Source organism: Aphelocoma coerulescens, chromosome 4, assembly GCF_041296385.1.
Source record: "Aphelocoma coerulescens isolate FSJ_1873_10779 chromosome 4, UR_Acoe_1.0, whole genome shotgun sequence".
In the NCBI taxonomy this organism is placed as follows: domain Eukaryota; kingdom Metazoa; phylum Chordata; class Aves; order Passeriformes; family Corvidae; genus Aphelocoma; species Aphelocoma coerulescens.
The window spans coordinates 24,137,464-24,157,683 of NC_091017.1; the positions used below are offsets into that span (position 1 = coordinate 24,137,464).

Below are 20,220 nucleotides of genomic sequence, written 5' to 3' on the forward strand. Positions count from 1 at the left end.
ACACGGACACATGCTATTGAGAAAAGGAACCTCAGCACCTCTCTGGTGCTGCTGGTAAAGAATTAAGTCAATGAACGAAATCTGGAGAAAGAGGAAAGCAATCCATCGTGTGGGAGGCAAGACTGAAAACACGGAACGTGCCTACTTTCCTTTCTCCCTCCCTCTTCACAAATACTCTTTTACAGCCCCTCTGCCCCTTTGTGCAGAGGAAGTCTTCCACATCAGACAGCACCAAACTCAGCAGAGAATAACCCTCTCCCCATCTCTCTCCCCACCATCAGAGCACAAGAACACCCAAGAGGCTCTGAGCAGCAAAGCGGTGGGGGGGCAACTCCTGACAGATCCACCAGCGTCAAGCTGGCAGTTCTGAAAGCCTCATTCAATCTCCCCTTTCTACCTCTGACACAGTTATCCTTATACCTAGTGATGGATGCTGATGCTGATCAATAAAACACCACAGAACATCCAACTGAAAATACTGGCGGGCTATCTCCTCCCTGCCAGTCTTCATGAAGATGAAATGTTAGACGGCTCCCTCCCCGAACCTGAGACTTCCCTGTGCAGGCCGTGTCCAGAATTACAAGGGGCATGACTCTCCTTCCAGATACTGCTTTTCAGAAAGACAAGAAGGAGCAGGGACACATGAAGGAGAGAGGGGAAGAAGGTAATATTGTACCCATCCATGCTGTATGAAGGTAAACTGCATGTCTTTATCAGTGATGGGAATACAGAGTAAACCATTTTGTGAATCTCCCAAACTGTTTATGAAGAGAACACATGTTCACTTTTTTTTTTTTCATTTTTATTTCCCACTCCCCCCCCCCCCCAAATATTAATTTAAAAATACTCCAGTCCTTCTTAGTGTCTCATTTTATAAGGAGTATCAGGCCTGACTCACTAAGGCATCACTCCCTCAGAGTTAATAGAAGGGAACTGGCTCAAAGATAGAAAAAAGGGCCAATAAATAAGGCCTGACATTTTTCTAGCAAAAGGAAAATCTCTGACCAACTATAACACTTCAATTTCCCTCTCCAATTAATCATGTCCAGATACTCAAATTAAATTTAATTTTTTATCATTTTTCCATACTTCCTTTTATTTCTGCAGTTTCCTTTTCACTCTGACCACACCAGCCTCCTTCTTCTGCTATCCTATTTCCTCTCATTGTTAGGTATTTCTTCCTTGCTCCATTTTACTTCCCATTTTTTTCCAAAAAGAAGATGAGTTACAGTAAGTTAACAGGAGTCCTCATGTGATTTCATGACAATGGGACATGTCTGAACTGAATCAAGAGGAATTTTGGCATTCCTCATCCCCTTCCATGCACACGTCCCCTCTCCCACATGCTGCTCTGTAGACATCCACAACACAGAAACATTAGAGATGAATCATTTCCCCTGAATTGCCACAGGACGTATCTTTTTCTTCTGGTCATTTAATTGCAAATCAGCAAGCAGACAGATGGAAACTAACAAAGCACACATATGTTTTATAATTAAACAAGTACTGCTTCACTAATTTCTGGTGACTGGAAGAACAAATGTATTTATTTTCAGCACTAAATTTCTGCACATTATCAAAGGCAATAATGACAATGCCTGACCAATTAACTGCACCTTATCAAAGACAACTAGCAAGTCTAAAAGGAGGGATCAGCAAGCTGCAAAAAAGAAACAAGGTTATTTTCAGAATTATTTCTTTAATCAGCCTGGAAAACCTGTGTGGGTTTTGGCTTTTCCTTCTGAAGGTTAACTACTTCTAAAGTTTAGATATTATTTGTATATATTCAAAGTACTGCCCAGCACATTACAATCTGGTCTCCCATTTTGGTTGTGGTGATAGCTGCTTCTCTCCACCAACCTGGCATCCTGCAGTCAGGTACAAGCCTGTTTTCTTACTGTCTTCTTGCTGTGATTCCTCCTTACTCTTCTTGAGCAATAATAAAGCTCAGCTTTATTTTTCCACACTCTTTCTCATTTCTATCAAGAGGCATCTGAACCACTCTTAAATGTTAGGGATATAGATGGAAACCATTCACAAACTGTCGCACAAACAGTGCTCAAAGGCTGCCATGTCCCTGGAAACTGGCATTTAAAACTGTCAGTTTCAGAAAAAAATTTAAAATAGTAGCTACGGGTTTTGTTTTTTTTCTTTTTAAACTTGAGAATGCTCATTCAATCCTTGCCCTCATAATGCTGCTGTTAATAGCAACAATAGTGTTTTTTTATAGAGCAGTTTCTCAAGAGGAACATATAGATTATCACCATGACTGGGTTTGGCAGAAAAAAAAATAGCAATCCCACTGCAAAGCTAGTCCTATCTCCACTAGCACTGAGGGACCCTTGCTTTTGCTTTTCACTGCTGAAGGGTAACAGGTGGCTTAATCAGCCTGTGTGAACCACAGCAGGAAGTCACTGGTGTTCCCAAAGAGATGGGGTCAGGTGCTGCGGGGAGAAAAAGCACCCCTCCCCTGTCATGAAGGCACAGCAGCTGCTGCCAGCTGAAGTTGCAGGATGGTGGTTGACAGGTAGAGAGGGTGTGCAGCCCCAGTTCCCCTGTGCTAGGCTGTGACTTGCTTCTCAGGATGAGAATCTTTTGAGGAGGAAGAACCTTAAATCCCCTCATGATGGCTTGCACATCACACCAGGCACAGCTGTGTCACAGCTTGGACAGTCAGCCAATCCAGCTGCTGATCTGGGACAGGGTTTTAAGCCATCAATCTTAACACACATCTTGGAGCCCAGTCTTGCATTTCAGTTTTTGAATTATAGTGATATGCTGTTGTGCTTTCATTGTAATGCTCGCAGCAACATGCAAGAATAATTATAACATTAGTGTAATTATATAGCGAAATATTCCTAAAAATCCAACACAGAGAATGTCAATATAGGACATTTGACTGTGCTGGGATTTTTTGCAGTTCTTTAGAGAACAAGATCTGGTAACACCAAAGCAGTCTAACAAATCTATGTTTTCATGAGGACACAGTTTCTGACAACTGAATAAACACTTCCATCAGTTTCTCCTGACCAGCTCTACTTAAACACAGGACATTCCTCTCTCCATACAAAAACCAGACTCTGACTTAGATTTTTCAGGGGTGATTTTTGATAACTGTGAGGCCTCTTGAGCCAGTTTCTATAATTTGGATGGGGGTTGCCTCTCACTGTGTGCTCCATTGCTTATGAAGGGATAAATCTTGCCTGAGACTTTGATCTGCATCTTCCTGACAGTTATCGCTGGTTATTTAAAATGTTCATCTCCCAATGGTGCAACAAAGCAGCAAACTCTATAACTCTCTTATTTAACTCTCCTAAGTAGTTGGAAATTTTTTCTTTTGTCTGGAGGAAAAAAGTTAATTAAACCATTTGGGAGTGATCTGGGAGTGCAGATACAAACAAACACTAAAAATTCACATACTTGATTTCCAGTCATTATGACAATGTCATGTGCAGCAAGTTCCCCTTACAACCTTGATCAAACACAAACACAAGACACACATTGTTCTCCCCTGTCGTAACAAATCCCCTTCTGTGCTCAGTAACTTTGAGCTGCAAATTTACTTCTGCAGTATGCCACATTCATCTTTATTTTCACATAATAAAGTGTACAGCCCATCTGTTGTTATTGACTGATTTATATTAGCAAGACAAAAGACCTGATTAATGGTACTGCTAAACTGGTTCCAGTCATGCAATTCATTCATATTAAGAAAATAATTTTTTTAAAAGCCACTTTAATCTATAAACTTCATTTGGAATTTTTATTTTAGTTTCTTGCCCAAATACAGATACACTTTTTAATTTGCCTTCTGTAGTATCTGGCAACTCTTCTTTTTAAAAGGAAGGTCAAATTCCAATCTAAAGGAACGGGGGAAATGCCACTGAAATCAGCATTGATACAGTCTGGCATGGGCTGTCACATATAGAAATTTTAGCTTAATTTTAGTTCAGTTTTCTTTTAAGGTAAAACAAATCTTTGCCTAAGTCAGGAACCTTTTGGTGTTAGGAAAGGTGTTTATTCTTTTCAGGCATTTGCCTCTAAAACTGTACATGTTATATCTCTCCATGCATAACAAGTGAAAAGAGATTTAATGGTATATTTCCCCTTTTATGGATTAGTATCCCTGCTCTAATCTATGGCAGGAAAATATTGTGCTCCATACACCAATCTATTCATCTCTAGATCACTAGTTTTATTACTATATATGAAGCTTTAATTCCCATCAACCCAGCATATAACTCAGTACGTATCTGAACTGCGAGACTTGAACTATTATTGCTTAGATGATAATATATTGGACCATTATCTCTTCATGCGAGACCTGAAGCAAATTCTTCTCAAATGGAATTTACTTCAGAATGATTCAAGAGCAATTTAAAATGAATGGCTGCAAAGTTAATTCCATTTGCATTTGGATGCCCATCACTTGGCAAGATCATTCCCCGAGTGTTGCAAGAAAGGCAGCTGGAGTTCACTGTATGGATGGGATTTCTGTTCAGGTTTTAATGTTATGATTAAAAAGCTTTCTAGAGCAACAAGTACTGTTTACTGTAAAATTAACAGCAGGTGCTAGCTCAGCCAGACAGCTTATCAGGATGGAGGCAAGGGTTTGGATTACAGCACACACTCTTTCAGGAAAGGAAAATTGCTCGGCTGGAAGCCCTTTAGTCGCAGGGTTTTCTATCCTCCTAGGAAGGGCATGCAGTGCCACCAAATGGGAAGCAAGGAAGCAAAAAATACTGTATGCCACAGAGCCTGCCTCCACCTTACAGGACCATAACACCATGGAGCTGTGAATCCAACATTAGGCCAAGCTGAATAAAAATTGGGAGAAAAGAGGACTTTTTCTAAGAATCAGTTATGAATAGTTCCTATACCAAAAGGCCCTCTCAAGCCTTCCTCAGCCCTGGAGACCACACAAGGACAGAGAATGGGCACAGCAAAGTGTAGCCTGTGCCCTGAAAGAGAAAGCACATTTTCCCGCCTTGACCTGGGGAGAAGGAGAGTGGCTTTCTCAGCCCTTACCTTCTGTCAGCCCTGACTGTGGGTGACTGCAAGGTGAGCATGCAATAAGGCATTCACTCCTTATTCTGCAGCACTTCAAAAGGGGAAGGTATCCCCAAACAGCTCAGGAAGACCGTAATTTTGCAACAGCAAAATATTTTGGCCAGCCTCAGAGGCTGGCATCCGCTTGCTTGTAGCAGAATTCACTTGCAGGCCTTTATGTGCCTAAAGATGAGGCTTGGTTTTGTGGCAGCCCACAAACCAGATGCTTGCTGAACTTTGCTGGACCCTCCTGGGAGCAAGGCCAAGGGAATTTCTGACTCAAATTTACTGAGCACCCACAAAATTAAATGCTCTTTTTGTCAGGGAAGGCAGAGTGCAAGCACAGTCTGGGACAAGTGACAGAGAAATCAATAGGGCATGCAATGTTCATCTTTTTTGGGTGACTTCAGTCCAGAAACAGAATAAATAAAGACCACAAAGAGGAATGAACTTTCCCTGCACCTGCAGCAGCTCAGTGACGACTCTCCTAGCACATCTCAGCGTAACACATCCCCAGGAGGTCAAACCCAAGCTTTGCATGCACTTAAAGAATGAAGAACATAGCCACTGAGTGGCTACACATCAGAAGGCTACTGGGCAAAAGTCTCCCCCTCAAACACAGGAACATCAAAGAACAGCCAAATGCATCCTTTCCTGTCCTTCTGTACCCCTAGCAAAAAAGGAACTTTCACAGCAGCATAGGAATCAATACTTGATCCATGGTCAGCCACAGGCACCAACCTGAAGCCCTTTCAAAAACCCAGGAAATGGGCATCTCAGACATCTGAAATACTGGATTATTGGTTCAACTAAAGAGTCCAGGAAGGAGGTTTCTGTTATTTGGAGACAGGCCTACTATACAGACCATCCTAAATGAATAAGCCTAGCAATACCTAATACAGTAAACGTGCTTGCTATGTCCACCATACCCCCACCAGCCTTTCTCAGAAAGCTGTGAAAAGCTGAAGGGGAGAAGGAAGCACCATGCTTTCCCTTTTAACAGGAGTGCACAGTCTGCCATTAGACTGGGGGACTGGGAAAAAGCTCAAAGGCAGGGAGGTTTCACAGACAAAGAATGCAGCCAACTGAGTGGCTGCTGGTGCTCCCCCTTGGGAGCCCTGTGGGTAGTGGAGCCTTCTCCAGTTGTTCCCTTCTCTCTGTGCTCCTATCTTATGTGAATGCTGCATGCTCAGATATAAAGCCAAGGGCAGAGGAAGATGAAAGAATAAATGGTTATCACTCAGCCACAGGCAATGTGGACACTGTGCAACCATGCTGCCTACAGCACTCAATGTGTTCTCCATCGCCCCTGCTTTGACGGCGCCATCTCCTCTCAGCCCAGTGCTCGGAGTACATCTTGCCTGGATTACCCTGGTAAACTGCACTGCTGTTACCCAACAACTAATTCCAGTGGAGTTTAATCTGATTTGCACCAGAGTAAGGAAAAGGAGAATCACACTTAGATGAGGGAAACACTGACTGTACCACCTTTATAAAGAGTTTTGCAAGTTACTGTTGGGGAAAAAGGCATCTTCCCCCAGTTTGTTTAATATAATTCATAATTATAATTAAAGTTTCTGCTTCTCTTGAAAATTTAACATCAACCAAATGAGAGGAAAATTGAAAACAAAACTCCTAGTGCTCTGTAACACAGAGAAATTTTTTATACATCCCACTGCTATTTCAAGACAAAACCTGCAGGTTTATATGTAGACATGACATTTAAGGTTCTGTATCCAGAATGTTACCATTGCCCTGAGACAGACTCTGTCAGACCACCAGCTGCTGCCTAAACATGCAAGAGATGGTACAGGTACTCATCAGCATTGGACTCAGCGTAGGAAAATGCCAGAACATGGTATGATTTCATGCAAGGCAATTGAAAATACTTTCTGTTGGTGCACATGAAGAGCACCAAGCTGTTCTTTGAGCAACGAGGTTTATGAGACTTGTTGTCAATATAAGAAACTTAATGCAATAATCTGGAAGCACTACTTCCTGTGAGTCGGCCTAACCATATAAATAGATAAAAAAGGCTGAGGCAAATCATCAGGGGGTGAGGCTGACTTATGAGCACTGAGAGCGTGAAATGTAAAGTGAAGAGGCAACGGCTCTGTTTCTTTGCTGAGTCACATCCCTCTTTGCAAAATATTCATTACTTCTGATGCAAACTCCTTGGGCTTGTACAGAGCTACTGGATAAGGCTGGCTCAGTTACTGTGCCATGGCTCTCAAAAGGATGGCACTTGAAAATAAAGTGCTTGACAAGCAGCAGATGACATCAGTGACATTTCATGGTGATTATCCTGTGGAAGATTGCTCGCTCCTTCTACTTCCAGGGTTGCCAAGCACAGAGAAGTGGTTGAGTCACCATCCCTGGAGATATTTAAAAGACATGTAGATGTGGCACTTAGCAACATGGTTTAGTGGTGGATTTGGCAGTGGTGGGTTAACAGCTGGACTCTATGATCTTAGAGGTCTTTCTCACCTAAACTGTTCTATTAATGTATGATTTGTTCAAAACTAATAAAAATGTTCATGCTTAAAAAAAAAAAAAAAAGTGGGTTACAGACTATCTCCACAACTTTATCTCCTTACTCCATCATGGAACGAACTCACAGAGAATAACATGCAAGTGTTACTTAGCCAAGCACACACACCGTATTCCGCAAGTGGGAGCTACAGGCATTTAATCTGCTTGGAAAATTAACACAGCTCCTGTTAGATATGGTTGTGCTTGTAGAGTTCAAGCCTATTATTGCTAGTTGTGTCTTCTCTGATACAGATGCAACATATGAACAGCAGAGAAACTTCAGTGTCAGCCCACGAGGTTTGGTGTTGTCCATCTTAAGCATTTTTCATTTGGGATTCTAGCTTGTGATGGGTCTGTGTGTTGGCATGGGATCCCCTCCTAACCACCTGCAAAGCAAAGTCTAACTTGAAACATTTCTGCCTCAGCTGCCATTAGTGGTCGTAATGGTTGACACAAGGTCAGAAATTATGAAACCTCTGAGGAGCATCATTTCCTCTTCAGTGTTAGGCTTCACTTCCCTTTGACACATTAGTCCTGAAGCACCTCCAGGCTCTTGACCCCTCCTTTAACCCTGATAACTAATTAAAGATGGACAAGGCTTAGGCTAAAATACTTTTTGTTAAACCTATTCATTCTCAAGTTCCCTTCAGGCACTCTTTGTCACACAGGACAGAGCCTGCCATATTTACATGAACATGAAAGAAAGTGCCTGTTACAATAATACAAAAAAAATCTCCTTTTACAAGACATGACAACCTTTGTAGTTAGATGGTAGAATGCATTTTACAGGACATAAAATATATTCTCAACACATACTGGAAACAAGTTTCCTGGGTATAGTCCAAAGCATACAGTTCAGGGAAAATCCAAGGATAATTGACTCTGTACACATTTTTAGAATTAGAAGTTCAGACTCAGGTCCTTTATCTGACTGCTATATCAACAGTCCAAACATGGTGTCCCAAACATGATAACCAAATGAAAAACTGATCCCACCTTTTCTCACGCTCTTAAGTCTCTATCATGTACTGGAAACAAAGACAGAGCTCAGGCTAGAGCCATCAGCCGCAGTCAGATGGATTTATGGCCAGTGGTAAATCATATCACACAGCACAAGTTTGTTTAATAGAAAGAAATCTGTGTGCAATGCATTTGGCACAACAAAAGGAGCTCTATACTGCTACCTTGAGTGAGGATCTGTAACTGAACGTGGCACTTTACAAATACTTTCTCTGCCTTTTATGTTGTTTCATATTAATAATTAAGCTTGCTTCTTGCATCAGTATGTTAGGGTCAAAATGTCAACCCTTTGTTTCTAGCAAGAATGGTTATTTTTATCCTTACTTTTCCCATTTTTAAAACTGCAGCAGAGCTTTGCTCCCAGTTTTGTAGCGCTTTCAATGAAAGCATTTTTGTTTCATCGAAAAGAGACGATCCAGCATCTCAAGATTAATAAAACTGAGATCTAGTGGGATCACTCCATCTCAGAAAAACACAGGACACTTGACCACACCTAATAATAGCTCAGTCACACGGCCACCTGGTTAAGGTGTTGAGCTGAGACCCAGGGGACAGATATTCTTGTGTAACCTTGGGGAAATCTGATTTCTCAGGTTCAGGGTCCCCTCTGCAAAACGGATGTAGGAGCTTAATAGGCAGCACTCTTTGTTCACTACCTTCAAACTGAGCAAACAGCTCTGGACTCAGATGCTTCCTTCAAAATTTCTCCGAAATACCTGCCAGCACAATTTGCTAAAGAGCCAACAGTTACACAAAGGATCACAAACAAATCTGTGTTTATAAAATGACCAGGGAAACAAAGTCTGCCTATCCTGAAGCTGATGCAAAGTTTGCCACTGGTCTCCCTTTGCATCGATGGGTTGGGTGCTGGCCTTGGGTGCTCTGAAGGGCTCTCTCTGGGGGCTAGGGGAATCCTGCTGTCCTGAGACTAACATTAGTCCTCATGAATATCTACATACTCGCTACTTCTTTTCATGGATCTTAATGAAATTAGTATTTGCCTGGTGCTGGTTACCTAATTTCATCCCCAGCAAATTTTTCAAGAACCATAAATGATTTCGTATGAGGCTGATTTATCCCAGCAGAAGTCCAAATTGAATTAGAAATCCATTAGCTAGATTCTAAGCATGAGCTTCTGGGGAGAAGGGGAAATGAAGGGGGGGAACTTGGGAATCAGAACACCAGATGTGGAAAAGGGGAAAAATCCTTAAAAGAAGTAGAGAAAGAATAGAAAAGATAAATATCTTCCTATTGAATTAAACACCCAGGTATTTACAGAGCCAGATGGAAAAACACAGATTATTGCCTAGCATCAGAAATATGACTCAGACATTTATTTATTTATTTTGACTAGCAATTGATTTTGTAAATACATGAGACTTTGTAAGCAGATGAAAAACTCTGGTTCACTTGAATATTATAGTTTCCATCATGAAAACACCAACAGATTGTGTGTACTAAATATACTAATAAAGCTAATAACGAGCTGTTCAACCAAATCTTAATACAAAATAATCAAAGGCATTCCTCCCTCTGAGGGAAAATGAAAGCAAAAAAGGTTTATTTACTTTGGAAACATACAGGACAATTTAATCAGCTATTGTCCTCCATTCAGAGTCTGTGGACAGTGTATCTCATTGAGCATGTTTATTTGCACGTGAACATATCCTCTCCTCTTGCCACTCTACCCTTGCTGAGTAGACTCAGCAAAGGAAGGATGAAAGAAGGAGAATGCTGCAAATTCATTGGGATTAACATCCAGCCTATTTTCTAAAGCTGGAAGCTATGATGGACAGGGCCCACGAGGGGAAACTACACTACAGTCCCTCTCATTTGAGTTACAGAAACAGTCTGCATCCACACAGCTCTTTCAGAAATTGGTTACAGACTGGAAATTTTCCCCTGCAGTGACTAATTTCATTCACACTCGTTTCTTAAGTCCTGCTGATTTCTTACTCACAAGCTCTCTAGCAATTACAAACCAATAAAATCTTAACATTCAAAGAGAAGCCTGAGACAGCAGTCTCCTGGCTTTGGTGTGCCTCCAACTCAAACTTTAGCTTAAGTGTCTTTGAACTATCACCCTTTCCAGCATCAGGAGCACCCAGGACAGCTCAAACGGAAGTTGTTGTGACCAGAGAGCAAATGTGCAGTGCCTATGGGAAGCTCTGACATATGCCATCAGATGTCTGAATCCCAGCTGGTAAAAACTTCTGTACCTGCAAAGTGCATGGTCACCCTTCCCAGGCAGCACCCTACCCTTTGCCTCCAAATATTTTCAAGCTCACTCCATGGACACTATCAAGAAAAAGGAGGGGAAAAAAAAAAGGAAAGGAAGTCTTCTGAATACTCAGTGATCAAAGTTATGACTGGAAACGGCAGCTGAAGTCAAGAAATCCCCAGAAAGTGCTGAGAACAGATCCCGCACTGAAGTTTTATGGAAAGACAGTGTAAATGTTTGGAGACCAGCAGCTGAAGTTTAACCCCTGAATCTATGGATCACACACTGACTTGCTTCCCTCCCTTATCTCTGTTTAGTTCCTTGTCTGCTACATCCACTTTTAATGTAAGCGTCCTACAGGAACTGCTACCTTCTGATAACATGATGTCAACAGAAAATGCCACTGGAACTGGGGCTTCAGATCCCATAAAAAAAAAAAGCTACCAAGTTACATTGCTTTCTCAACGGGGCTGTGAATTGGTTTGGACAAAATCAGAAGCACTCTGAAACTCACCCCACAGGTCAGATAATAACAGTACTGTGTTTCAGTAGCTGAAAGTACACAGCAGAAACGGAGGGAAAGGGCAGCTTGGAGTGTCTCTGGCTCGACAGCCTCTAGCAGCAGGGATACACTGAGACACATCCACCTCTGTCTTGCAGATGCCACAGGAGATAACACACTGCACAGCATGCAGGATAACTGCATTTAGCCAAACTGTCTCTTTAATCTGCATTGCCTGGATTGGGACACAGGGGCATTTATACCTGCTGTTGACTCCCTTGTGCCTAAGAAAGTGGTATCATTCAGCAATGGTGCAGATTATTCCAAGAAATTGCATTTTTCTGTATCTCAGTCTAGTCCAAAAACCGTAAATCTCTGAGGTCTCAACTCCCTCAGCACAAGCAAGTGTGCTGTGTGCTAGAGCCTTGGCCCCAGCAAGAAGCAAATAGATTCTTTTGGTTTTGATTTTTAAAATACAGATCTGCACTGAAAAAGACAGAACAGCAGTGTTAATGAATGAATCCAAAACATAAAGAAACACTGGAGAGGAATAATGGAAATGCAATTAAGTTGTAGGCTTTACTGGGCATGTTTTCTGCTGCTGTATCATATTTATTTATTCAGCACTCCTCAGCAAGTCAGCTCAAAGCTAGGGAGCAATGAATCAGTGCTCTAATCTCCCTCTCCATCATCCCCAGCCTTTGTGAGGAAACTGATATCCAGCCCCAGCTGAAACTGTTGAGTTCTAATCACAAACACTATCACTACAGAAACACACACCTAAGCTATCTCTCTGATTTTAGCATAAGACATACATATTTAAATTCCACTTCAGTTTTCTCATTTCTTTCTTCATCCCTTTTCTTAAGTTTTCTGTCATGTCTTTTCTCTCCCCATTTTTATCTCCTTTCTTGCCTCTAGGCTCTCTATTCTTTCTAATTTTTTTAAAACCACATCCCTCCCATTCTTTTTTGTTTTTTTTCCAAGTACAGCAAACCTGACTGGTCTGGAATCTCCTTATGTTGTTACAAATGGATGAAGATTAATGGCCAATAAGTGGAGACAGAATGACTGGGGACAGAGGCCTCACAAAAGCCAACATCAAAACTAAAAAGCTGGATCTACTTTTAAACTCTCTGAATAATTAACAACAGATCTAATTTATCCACATTCAAGCAAAATCCTCTCATCCATGCAATAGTAATAACATTCTACGATAAAGCAAGAGGTGGTCCTGCTTTGTTTTGGTGTCTAACCAAAGACAATAGCTTACAGTGGTTCTCCAGCTAGTTTAAACAGCTTTTTCTGCTCTTCATTTGGCAAAATTGGGTTAGGTAGTAGTTAGGTAGCCTCATTCAGCAGGTTATTAATTTGTGACCAGGAAAACACAGTAATATTAAATCAAACATATCTAAATATATAGTAGAAGGTCACATTCTGTGATTGCACTAGGCTTGGGGCATAAGGGAGATAAAACACATAAAATTAATTTCTAGCCACAGTAAGTGGAGGTTTTCACCAAAAAGGTCATTTGCGATGGTTCCATTTCATTCTCCAAGCCACATTTCCTTTTAAGTGGCAAAATCACAGCACATAAGCAAATTAATATCTAAAATAAAACAGCAGCTGTGCATTTGGGTAGCAATTGTATGGAAGAAACCTCAGAAGCTTGTTAGTAATACTTAAAGTGAGGGGTGTGTTTTGGTTGGATTCCCACTGTACTCGGTGCTGATGCCAAAACACATTATAGCACAGCTGAAAACACATATTGTATGAGCAAGACTATCAGCATTTTGCTCTCTCACACAAAATGCTCACTCACACACAGTTACCCACTCACACACAGCTGAAAACAGGTATCGTCTGAGCAGGACTGTGAGCATTTTGCCTCAGGAATCTGGGCTGTAGCTTTCTGTTAATGAACAAGATCTCTATAAGCTGAGTTGCTTCTTTCCCAAGCCTACTTCTGCTGTAACTACTCCTGGGAAACATGCAGTACACTGTCACCCTACTGACACTAAACAGAACACAGCACTTTCCACCACTGTAAGTTGACCTGAATTTGCCTCCTCCTTTCAAAAAATGCCCAACTGTTACATTAATCTCTGCCAATATGCTGAATTTACAGTGCTCTGCAAAATTTACTCACAGCAGGGCCTGGTTTTTAAGTGACTTGTTCTCTTTCAGGATCCTTCTTCCCATATAAGACAGTTTATGCTCTGTCCAGGTGAGCAGAATCTCAAACAGATTGGAAGTCAACTAGGAAAAGACTCTTTTACACAAAAGCCAGGGAGCAAATGGGCCAAGGTACTGGGGATGCACTCTAATGCTTCAGAGAGAGCAAATTACCAGTCTGTTTCTCCATCATCCCACACATGTCAGCTTCCTTCAACTCCTGAGGATCTCCAGCACAGCACCCCTCAAACCTGTGACTTGCAGGCTTGGAAAGCAGATATCCTGTGCCATCCCAGCACCTCTGTACTTGCTACAACCATCACCACTGCCTGGCCCTGCGGACTGCAGCACCTCCTGGCTTCATATTGCCCCAGTCTACTGCTCCCAGGAGGAAAACTGCCCTTATCCCAAGAACTTGCTTAATGTATGCAAAGGTGATCTTGGGCGCAGAAGGAGAGGGGACTGGGTAGCAGCAAGAGCAGAGAACAAGTTGCTGTACATGACAGTTCATTTCTGGATAGCTGAGGAGATTAATGCCTTCGCCTGCTGCTCGTGCATTACTGTCCCCAGCCATACAGAGATGAAATGCTGTCATGTACAGCAACTTGCTCTTCACTGCTCAAGCAGAGAGAGCTCATGCAGTGACTGCTCTCCTGAACCCCAAACCACAGAGCAGAATGCTTAATTAAGGGAAGCATAAATATGAAGCATGCATTGTATTTAAATAATGTACTGTAAATGCTACATCCCTGAACAACTCAAGGAAAAGAGTGAAAACTGATGATGCCATGAACTATCTTAGCACAGATCACAGGAGTCATCTATGAAACAAGTCTTCTCTTTGTTAAATGAATAATAGCAAAGAATATTGTTCAAATCTTTCTTCATATTTGTCCCACTTACCCTGGTTGTATTACTGCTCTTATCATTTGCCATTTGTAATATCTCCTACAAACCTGAAAATAACTGTTGCCCAGGTACTTTTTTTGAAATTTGTATTTGTAGCATGAAGTAAGTACTAGAGAAATTGCTAGGCAGGTTGCTTCAACACCCCAAAACGCACACAATTGAGGAGTTTCTGCAAGTGTGCAGTAAACCTGCACACCTGGCAGAAAACCTATCCACTTCCTTGTCAGCAGTGGTCTCATGCATCTTGAAGACAAAATCTTCTTTCTTTTCTTTATTTTTTTTTTTTTACAGCATGAAGACCCTGTCAGACTCAGAACTGATTGAACCAGGCGTCAAGCCCACCCTTCTGAAATCTCAGTCTAGTCTTCACTCTTCTAAATTAGCCCTAGTCATCACTTAGACAAACTTTTCTGGGGATAGGGGTTGTCACTTTGAGTTGAGATTTTTCTCATAGGCTAGAGAATTTAGAGTCAATTATTCCTTGAAAGCAGTTCATATAGCTTTACTAGACTGCTTTGAAAGACCAAACCTTATGTGTGAAGCAGCTGAGGCCACAAATAGTGACCAATCTGGACGCTGAGATTCATGCAACAGAAAACAGCTCATTAGAAAGCCAGCATGAGCACAAATCAAGGTCAAAACTCTCAGGTATCATTCAATTTCACAATAAGCCATGTCAGACCAAAAAATAAACCATACTGTTGTCTGTACCTCTTCCAAACAGGTAATTTCCAGTTGGTTGTTTTCACCTACACTCTTCAGGTCAGACTATACCTCGGACTGTAACTCTGAACTTAATGAATGTCTGTCAACTAAGTTCATAAAACTACCTGAACATCTCGATCCCAGTGCATATACACTGACTTTATCAACAAAATACTGCAGGATACACAAAATTTTGATTTGCACATCAGCATCATTACAGTACCCAGTTCAGAAGGGCTTCCATCTGTTCCTGCAGCCAGAACAACTCACATCTGACAGCTTAGAGACTTTGGGGGGTCTAAATACATATGGGCAGTATAGATATATTCACCCATAAAGGGATGCTTTTCTTTAGAAAAAATAACTGAATGTTTTCTTAAAAACTTGCACTAAAGTGGGCATTCTTGAGCTTGTATTTATAAGTCTTGCAGCTGCTTCCACTAATGTCACGTGAAAACTATTGCCTTCATCAAGCTTAGCATTGATCCCATTATTTGGTCCAATTTTCTCAAATTATTTACTTCTAGCCTTATTGTCTCATCAGCTATATTCACTCATTTCTCTGCTACAGGGCTCCCTTATCTTATTTCTGGGACAACTCAGGTTTCAACTGCTCAGATACATATAACAATAAGTGTTACACACTCTGTAAATACCCCTGCTTAGGTACACTAGAAATCTTACTGAGGCAGTGCAAAAGGCAAAGCATTTTAATTCAGGAACATCCACATAGATCTCGGTAGGTTGTGAACCAAGCAAATAAAGTCCTTTTCATCTGTTGTGGGTTTTGCCATTTCTGTGAACAGAATTTGCAGCATCTTCTGTTTCCTCTAGAGGGATGATGCAGGTGCAACCATATCTCAGAACCTTGAAGGCATAGGCTAAGAGATTTTATGCTTTTCAGGCCAGCCCATTTACATTCTCCTTTGCCTAAAAACTCAAAGTACCACAACAGGGTAAATGTAAACTGAAAAAGCCATCAGATAGCCAACAGCTCTTCTGCCAAATCCATCTGCCTGAACTTGATCCTTGTTGGGAATAACACATCATTGTAATTATTCATTGTATAGAATTCCTACTCATATTCAATTTTCTGACCACGATTCTCCACAGAAGTGACCCAATTGAATTTAAAAAAAAAAAAAGAGAGAGAGAGAGAGGGAATATGAAAGCTGGAGAAAATTAGCATGCAATAAGCCATTTCTTCCTGTCAATTTTATCATCTCCTTTTATTAACAGATTTGTTTTTGAAGCAATTATACACGTGCAATCCATTTGTGGCATCTCTTTACTTGCCTCCTGACATAACCATTATTAGGGCTGTCACAGCTGATCAGCTGACAGCTAGAGAAAGGCAGTTCTGCAGTGTCCTGGTACTGCCAGTCAATACCAGCTGAATAATAACAACACAGCCCGCGAGCTGCCTATTATTTTTCTTTCCAGTGGCTGTGTTGAGAACAGCTCCTGCAGAATTTGCAGAAGCAGGGAACACTGAGGATGGTCTTCATGTGCTCTCCAAATCACGTGCCAGCCGCAGATGCTGCTATTTCACACATCCTCACAGGCAGGTGCCCACTGTGAGTGGTGCTGAGCTCTCAGCACGCCCCATTACAGCCTGACCAGTGCATGGTGTGCTTCAGAAATGATTCAGGCAAATTCCCACAAATGTATGGCGCTGCTGGTCCTGTCGCTCCAGAGCAAGCTGAGTATGCCCTGAGGTTTGCAAAACTAAAGGCAGCCCAGCTGCCTGGATGGATTTCCCCCCTGATGAAGAGGGAAAATTGGTAAAGCTGTCTATTAATATGAAGAACCTGTGAGAGCGGGGCCAGGAGTGCCAGCACTATTTTTTCAATCATACATCACTATGGAACATTTGATTAGCATTGCTGTAAAGCATACTGTGTGCTGACTGTACCAATTTTGTCAGGAAATTTGCAGGCATGCTGTATTACAGCTACCAACAGCTGTGTCCCACGCTGCAGTGACAACTCAATTCTCTCTGCAAGATGAGCCAGTCACACAGGAGAGCAAGACTTTGCACCGTACTGGCTTTCCCTGTGCTCTCAACATCCTAGGTGTGGACAACACAAAGTAAGCTCCTGCCAGGTGTGGAAAGGAAGATTTAACATCTCAGATGGGAAATAAGTTCAGCCCAAAACAACATAAACCCAGTGGCAAAGTCCTGAGGAGGAAGCTGTGTGACAAATGTGTATGCAGGGCTTAAAAGGTCAGTCCCAGCTGTCCTACAGACAACTTGAACAAACACAGGCAAGCCGTACAGTCCATATGATCATAGCAATAATCTTTATTCTTCCACCTTTATTTTACCCTTTAATATTTTCAAGTCCTGAAGGGACAAAGATGACTTTTCACTGCATTCATGCTGCATCTAGAACAGCTCCACCTTAAAGCCATGGCTACATATCCACAAGATGTCTTCCCAAAACCACATTTAGGCACAGGTACAAAAACTATTTACACTTCCAGCAGGAAGACACTTGACCTTCCATTGATTATGCCTTTGATCAAAGAACCATTTTTCTCTGAGACAATGCAAATAAACTAGTTAATATATGGGTTTATTTTAAAATGAACCCTTCAAGAAATTTGGCCTGTGGGTGTCAGACCATTTCTTTCTCATTATTGAATAAAATGGGTGCATTATGCTTCCCTTTGAGTTTAATCTGGGTTTACAACACAATTTGAATTGTATTTGCAGGCACTGAGCCACTTTAATCTTCATGGCTTGGATAATAAAACTGATGAAAAAGTGACAGGTTTGCCTTCAGTACATTTTTTGCCAGTCCACCTGGGACCCTGGATATTTAGCTTCCATCGCAATCTGCAGTATGGGATCTCCAAAAGTATTCGCACCAGTGGTACCCAAGATAAATACAAGCTGTGGTGTGCCTAGATACTCTGCAGTCAGAAATAGCCAGAGACTCACAGAAATAGCACACAGAAGATGGGCACAAGGGAAGGGAGGAAACCTTTTAGCATTTTTCCAGTGATTCTTTTTAACTTTGAGCTTTTTTTTTTCAGTGTGAGCACATGCTTGTACCATAGAGAATTTAATGTAGAATTGCCATTTTACCAAATGCCCATAATTGCTCTGAAAGGGACAAAACTAATAATCTACTCACCGTCAGGTAGCGATTTTGAGAGTATTTATCTCCCATGAGTTACAACAGAACTAAGACTACAGCTAGTTCCTGAAAAAGACAAATTCATTTTTTTTGAAAATAATGAAGGAAATGGTCATGTGTAGAGAAAGGGCACCATAGCACAGCTCTGGCACTGGTCTGATACCAAGGGAGGATGTCAGGCATATTAAAAAAAGGGGGGGCAGGTGTTTACAGCTGTGAGGTGGGAGGAACTGGCAGAAGAAGGGGATACCACAGAGAGAGAGAGCATAGGTGCACATTGGAACTTGTGTTTTTCCAGGGGAAGCCTAGAGGCATGGGAATGCAACACAATCACACAGTCACAGAAGACAAGAACCTAGAACTGCCCTTCAAGATCAGCTTAATTTAATCCAGGACCAGGAAGGTTAAATGTTTCACTTGTAATAATAGGGTTGTTAACCGAAGGTGGTGAGTGTTAAGCTTGTTTGGATAGTGAGCACTTCCCTATCTTGACAAGCATGGATGTCTGAACTAAAATCGACATACCCTGCATTTATAAACCTTGATTAGACATAATTGTACTGGTTTTCAATCCAAATGAGAGACATCTACATGTGCCATTGCCATTGTGCAATTTTAAAACAGCCTTTTCCTCCTGCAAGTTGTATTTAATGAAAAATAATACAAGTCCTATTCCAAAATATTGTTACACAATATGGAGCACCCTTACTGACTTCCTCTCCTGTTCTCAAAGGGCTTATCTCCTATTCCTCTAGCAGAAAAATGCCAACAACCCAACTCTTGGCTCCTGAAACCACTGCCTTGTACAAACTGATGAGCTGTTCCAGTGTGTCAGAATAATATTCCTTCAGTCTGCTGGGACTGAGGGATTTGGGCATGTACACTGAGTGTATGTGCACATGACAGTGTTCCATACTTATGTACCCAGACACACAATTAATCTTCCCAGTAGAAGACAACCTTCATGTCCTTTGCCTGTGCAACCTTATGCAGACCTGGCACAACCAGCTGGGATTTCCAGTAAAACTATCATTTCAATAATAACAAATAACAGTGGGCTTGCAAATCCTGTTATTGAAGGGGCTGTTATTGGAGCCCTGTTATTGGAGACTGCTAGCAATAAAGATGTTGATCACGGGGTTGCATGGAAGCATGAGAGCCTGGAAGTCAAAACACCACTTTCTGTCCTACACCTGTGGCACGAGCACCATTTCAGTTCTGCCTGAGCCAGGCTGCCACCGCAACACAGCCTGGGTAAACAAGAAGAGTCATTCCCTGACTGGTTATTCATGAAGTCGTGGCTGACCAAGAGCAAAGCTTTCTCTGATGGGCAGTGTGTATCTCTGCAGCATAGTCTTTGTGTAACAGCAGAGAATGGGACTGAATATGCAATAAAGTTATGCTTTTTGGAAAGGGAACTGCAGAATGAAGCAGGCAGAAGAAAAATTTATCCTAACCATTTCCTTTGCTGGACAAATTGGTAGTCTATCAAGATTAAAATCAAAACTTCAATAAACTATCCATGCCTGAAATTTCTCTATCAAACAATACCTCTGAAAGTATATAATATGAGCACTAAGCTACTTTTCTCATCAAAGAAACAAGTACATGAAAGTGTGAGTCTTTGAAATGAAGAAAAAGTGACTGCTCACTGTGCCTCCACACAAAAATACTTGAGTTTTTCTCCTGCCACTCAAAAAGTATTTTTGCTTGTTATATTAATTTTATTCTAAGAGTTAGATTTTATCAAAATGTTAAGAGATGAAACACTAGTTTTTCAAAGCAACACATTAAACAGGCATTACCCTCACAAACCCTCACAGCCTACAGCATTGGACAACATTAAGGACAGACTTGTTTCTAAGATCTTGCTATTCTCCCCTGTTTTAGTCAGTCTCTCTGTCTCTCTTGCTGTTATTTAGATGCAATGAGGTATTGCTTTGGAATCAGGATTAATAAAG

At 41.4% G+C, this 20,220-nt stretch overlaps 1 protein-coding gene across 3 annotated transcripts in view; it reads right to left on the reverse strand.

The window, feature by feature from the left end:
• UNC5C (unc-5 netrin receptor C) overlaps positions 1–20,220 on the reverse strand; it is a 252,542-nt gene that overhangs the window by 93,844 nt on the left and 138,478 nt on the right. The window contains exon 1 of one of the 3 annotated variants that reach the window (XM_069013118.1): positions 1,861–1,885. The exons of the other annotated variants lie outside the window; for them this stretch is intronic. Within the exon in view, the coding sequence (XP_068869219.1) occupies positions 1,861–1,867 (7 nt within the window). The 5' untranslated portion in view covers positions 1,868–1,885. Of the gene's footprint in view, positions 1–1,860; positions 1,886–20,220 lie in introns of those variants that run through there. 3 annotated transcript variants of the gene reach the window in all.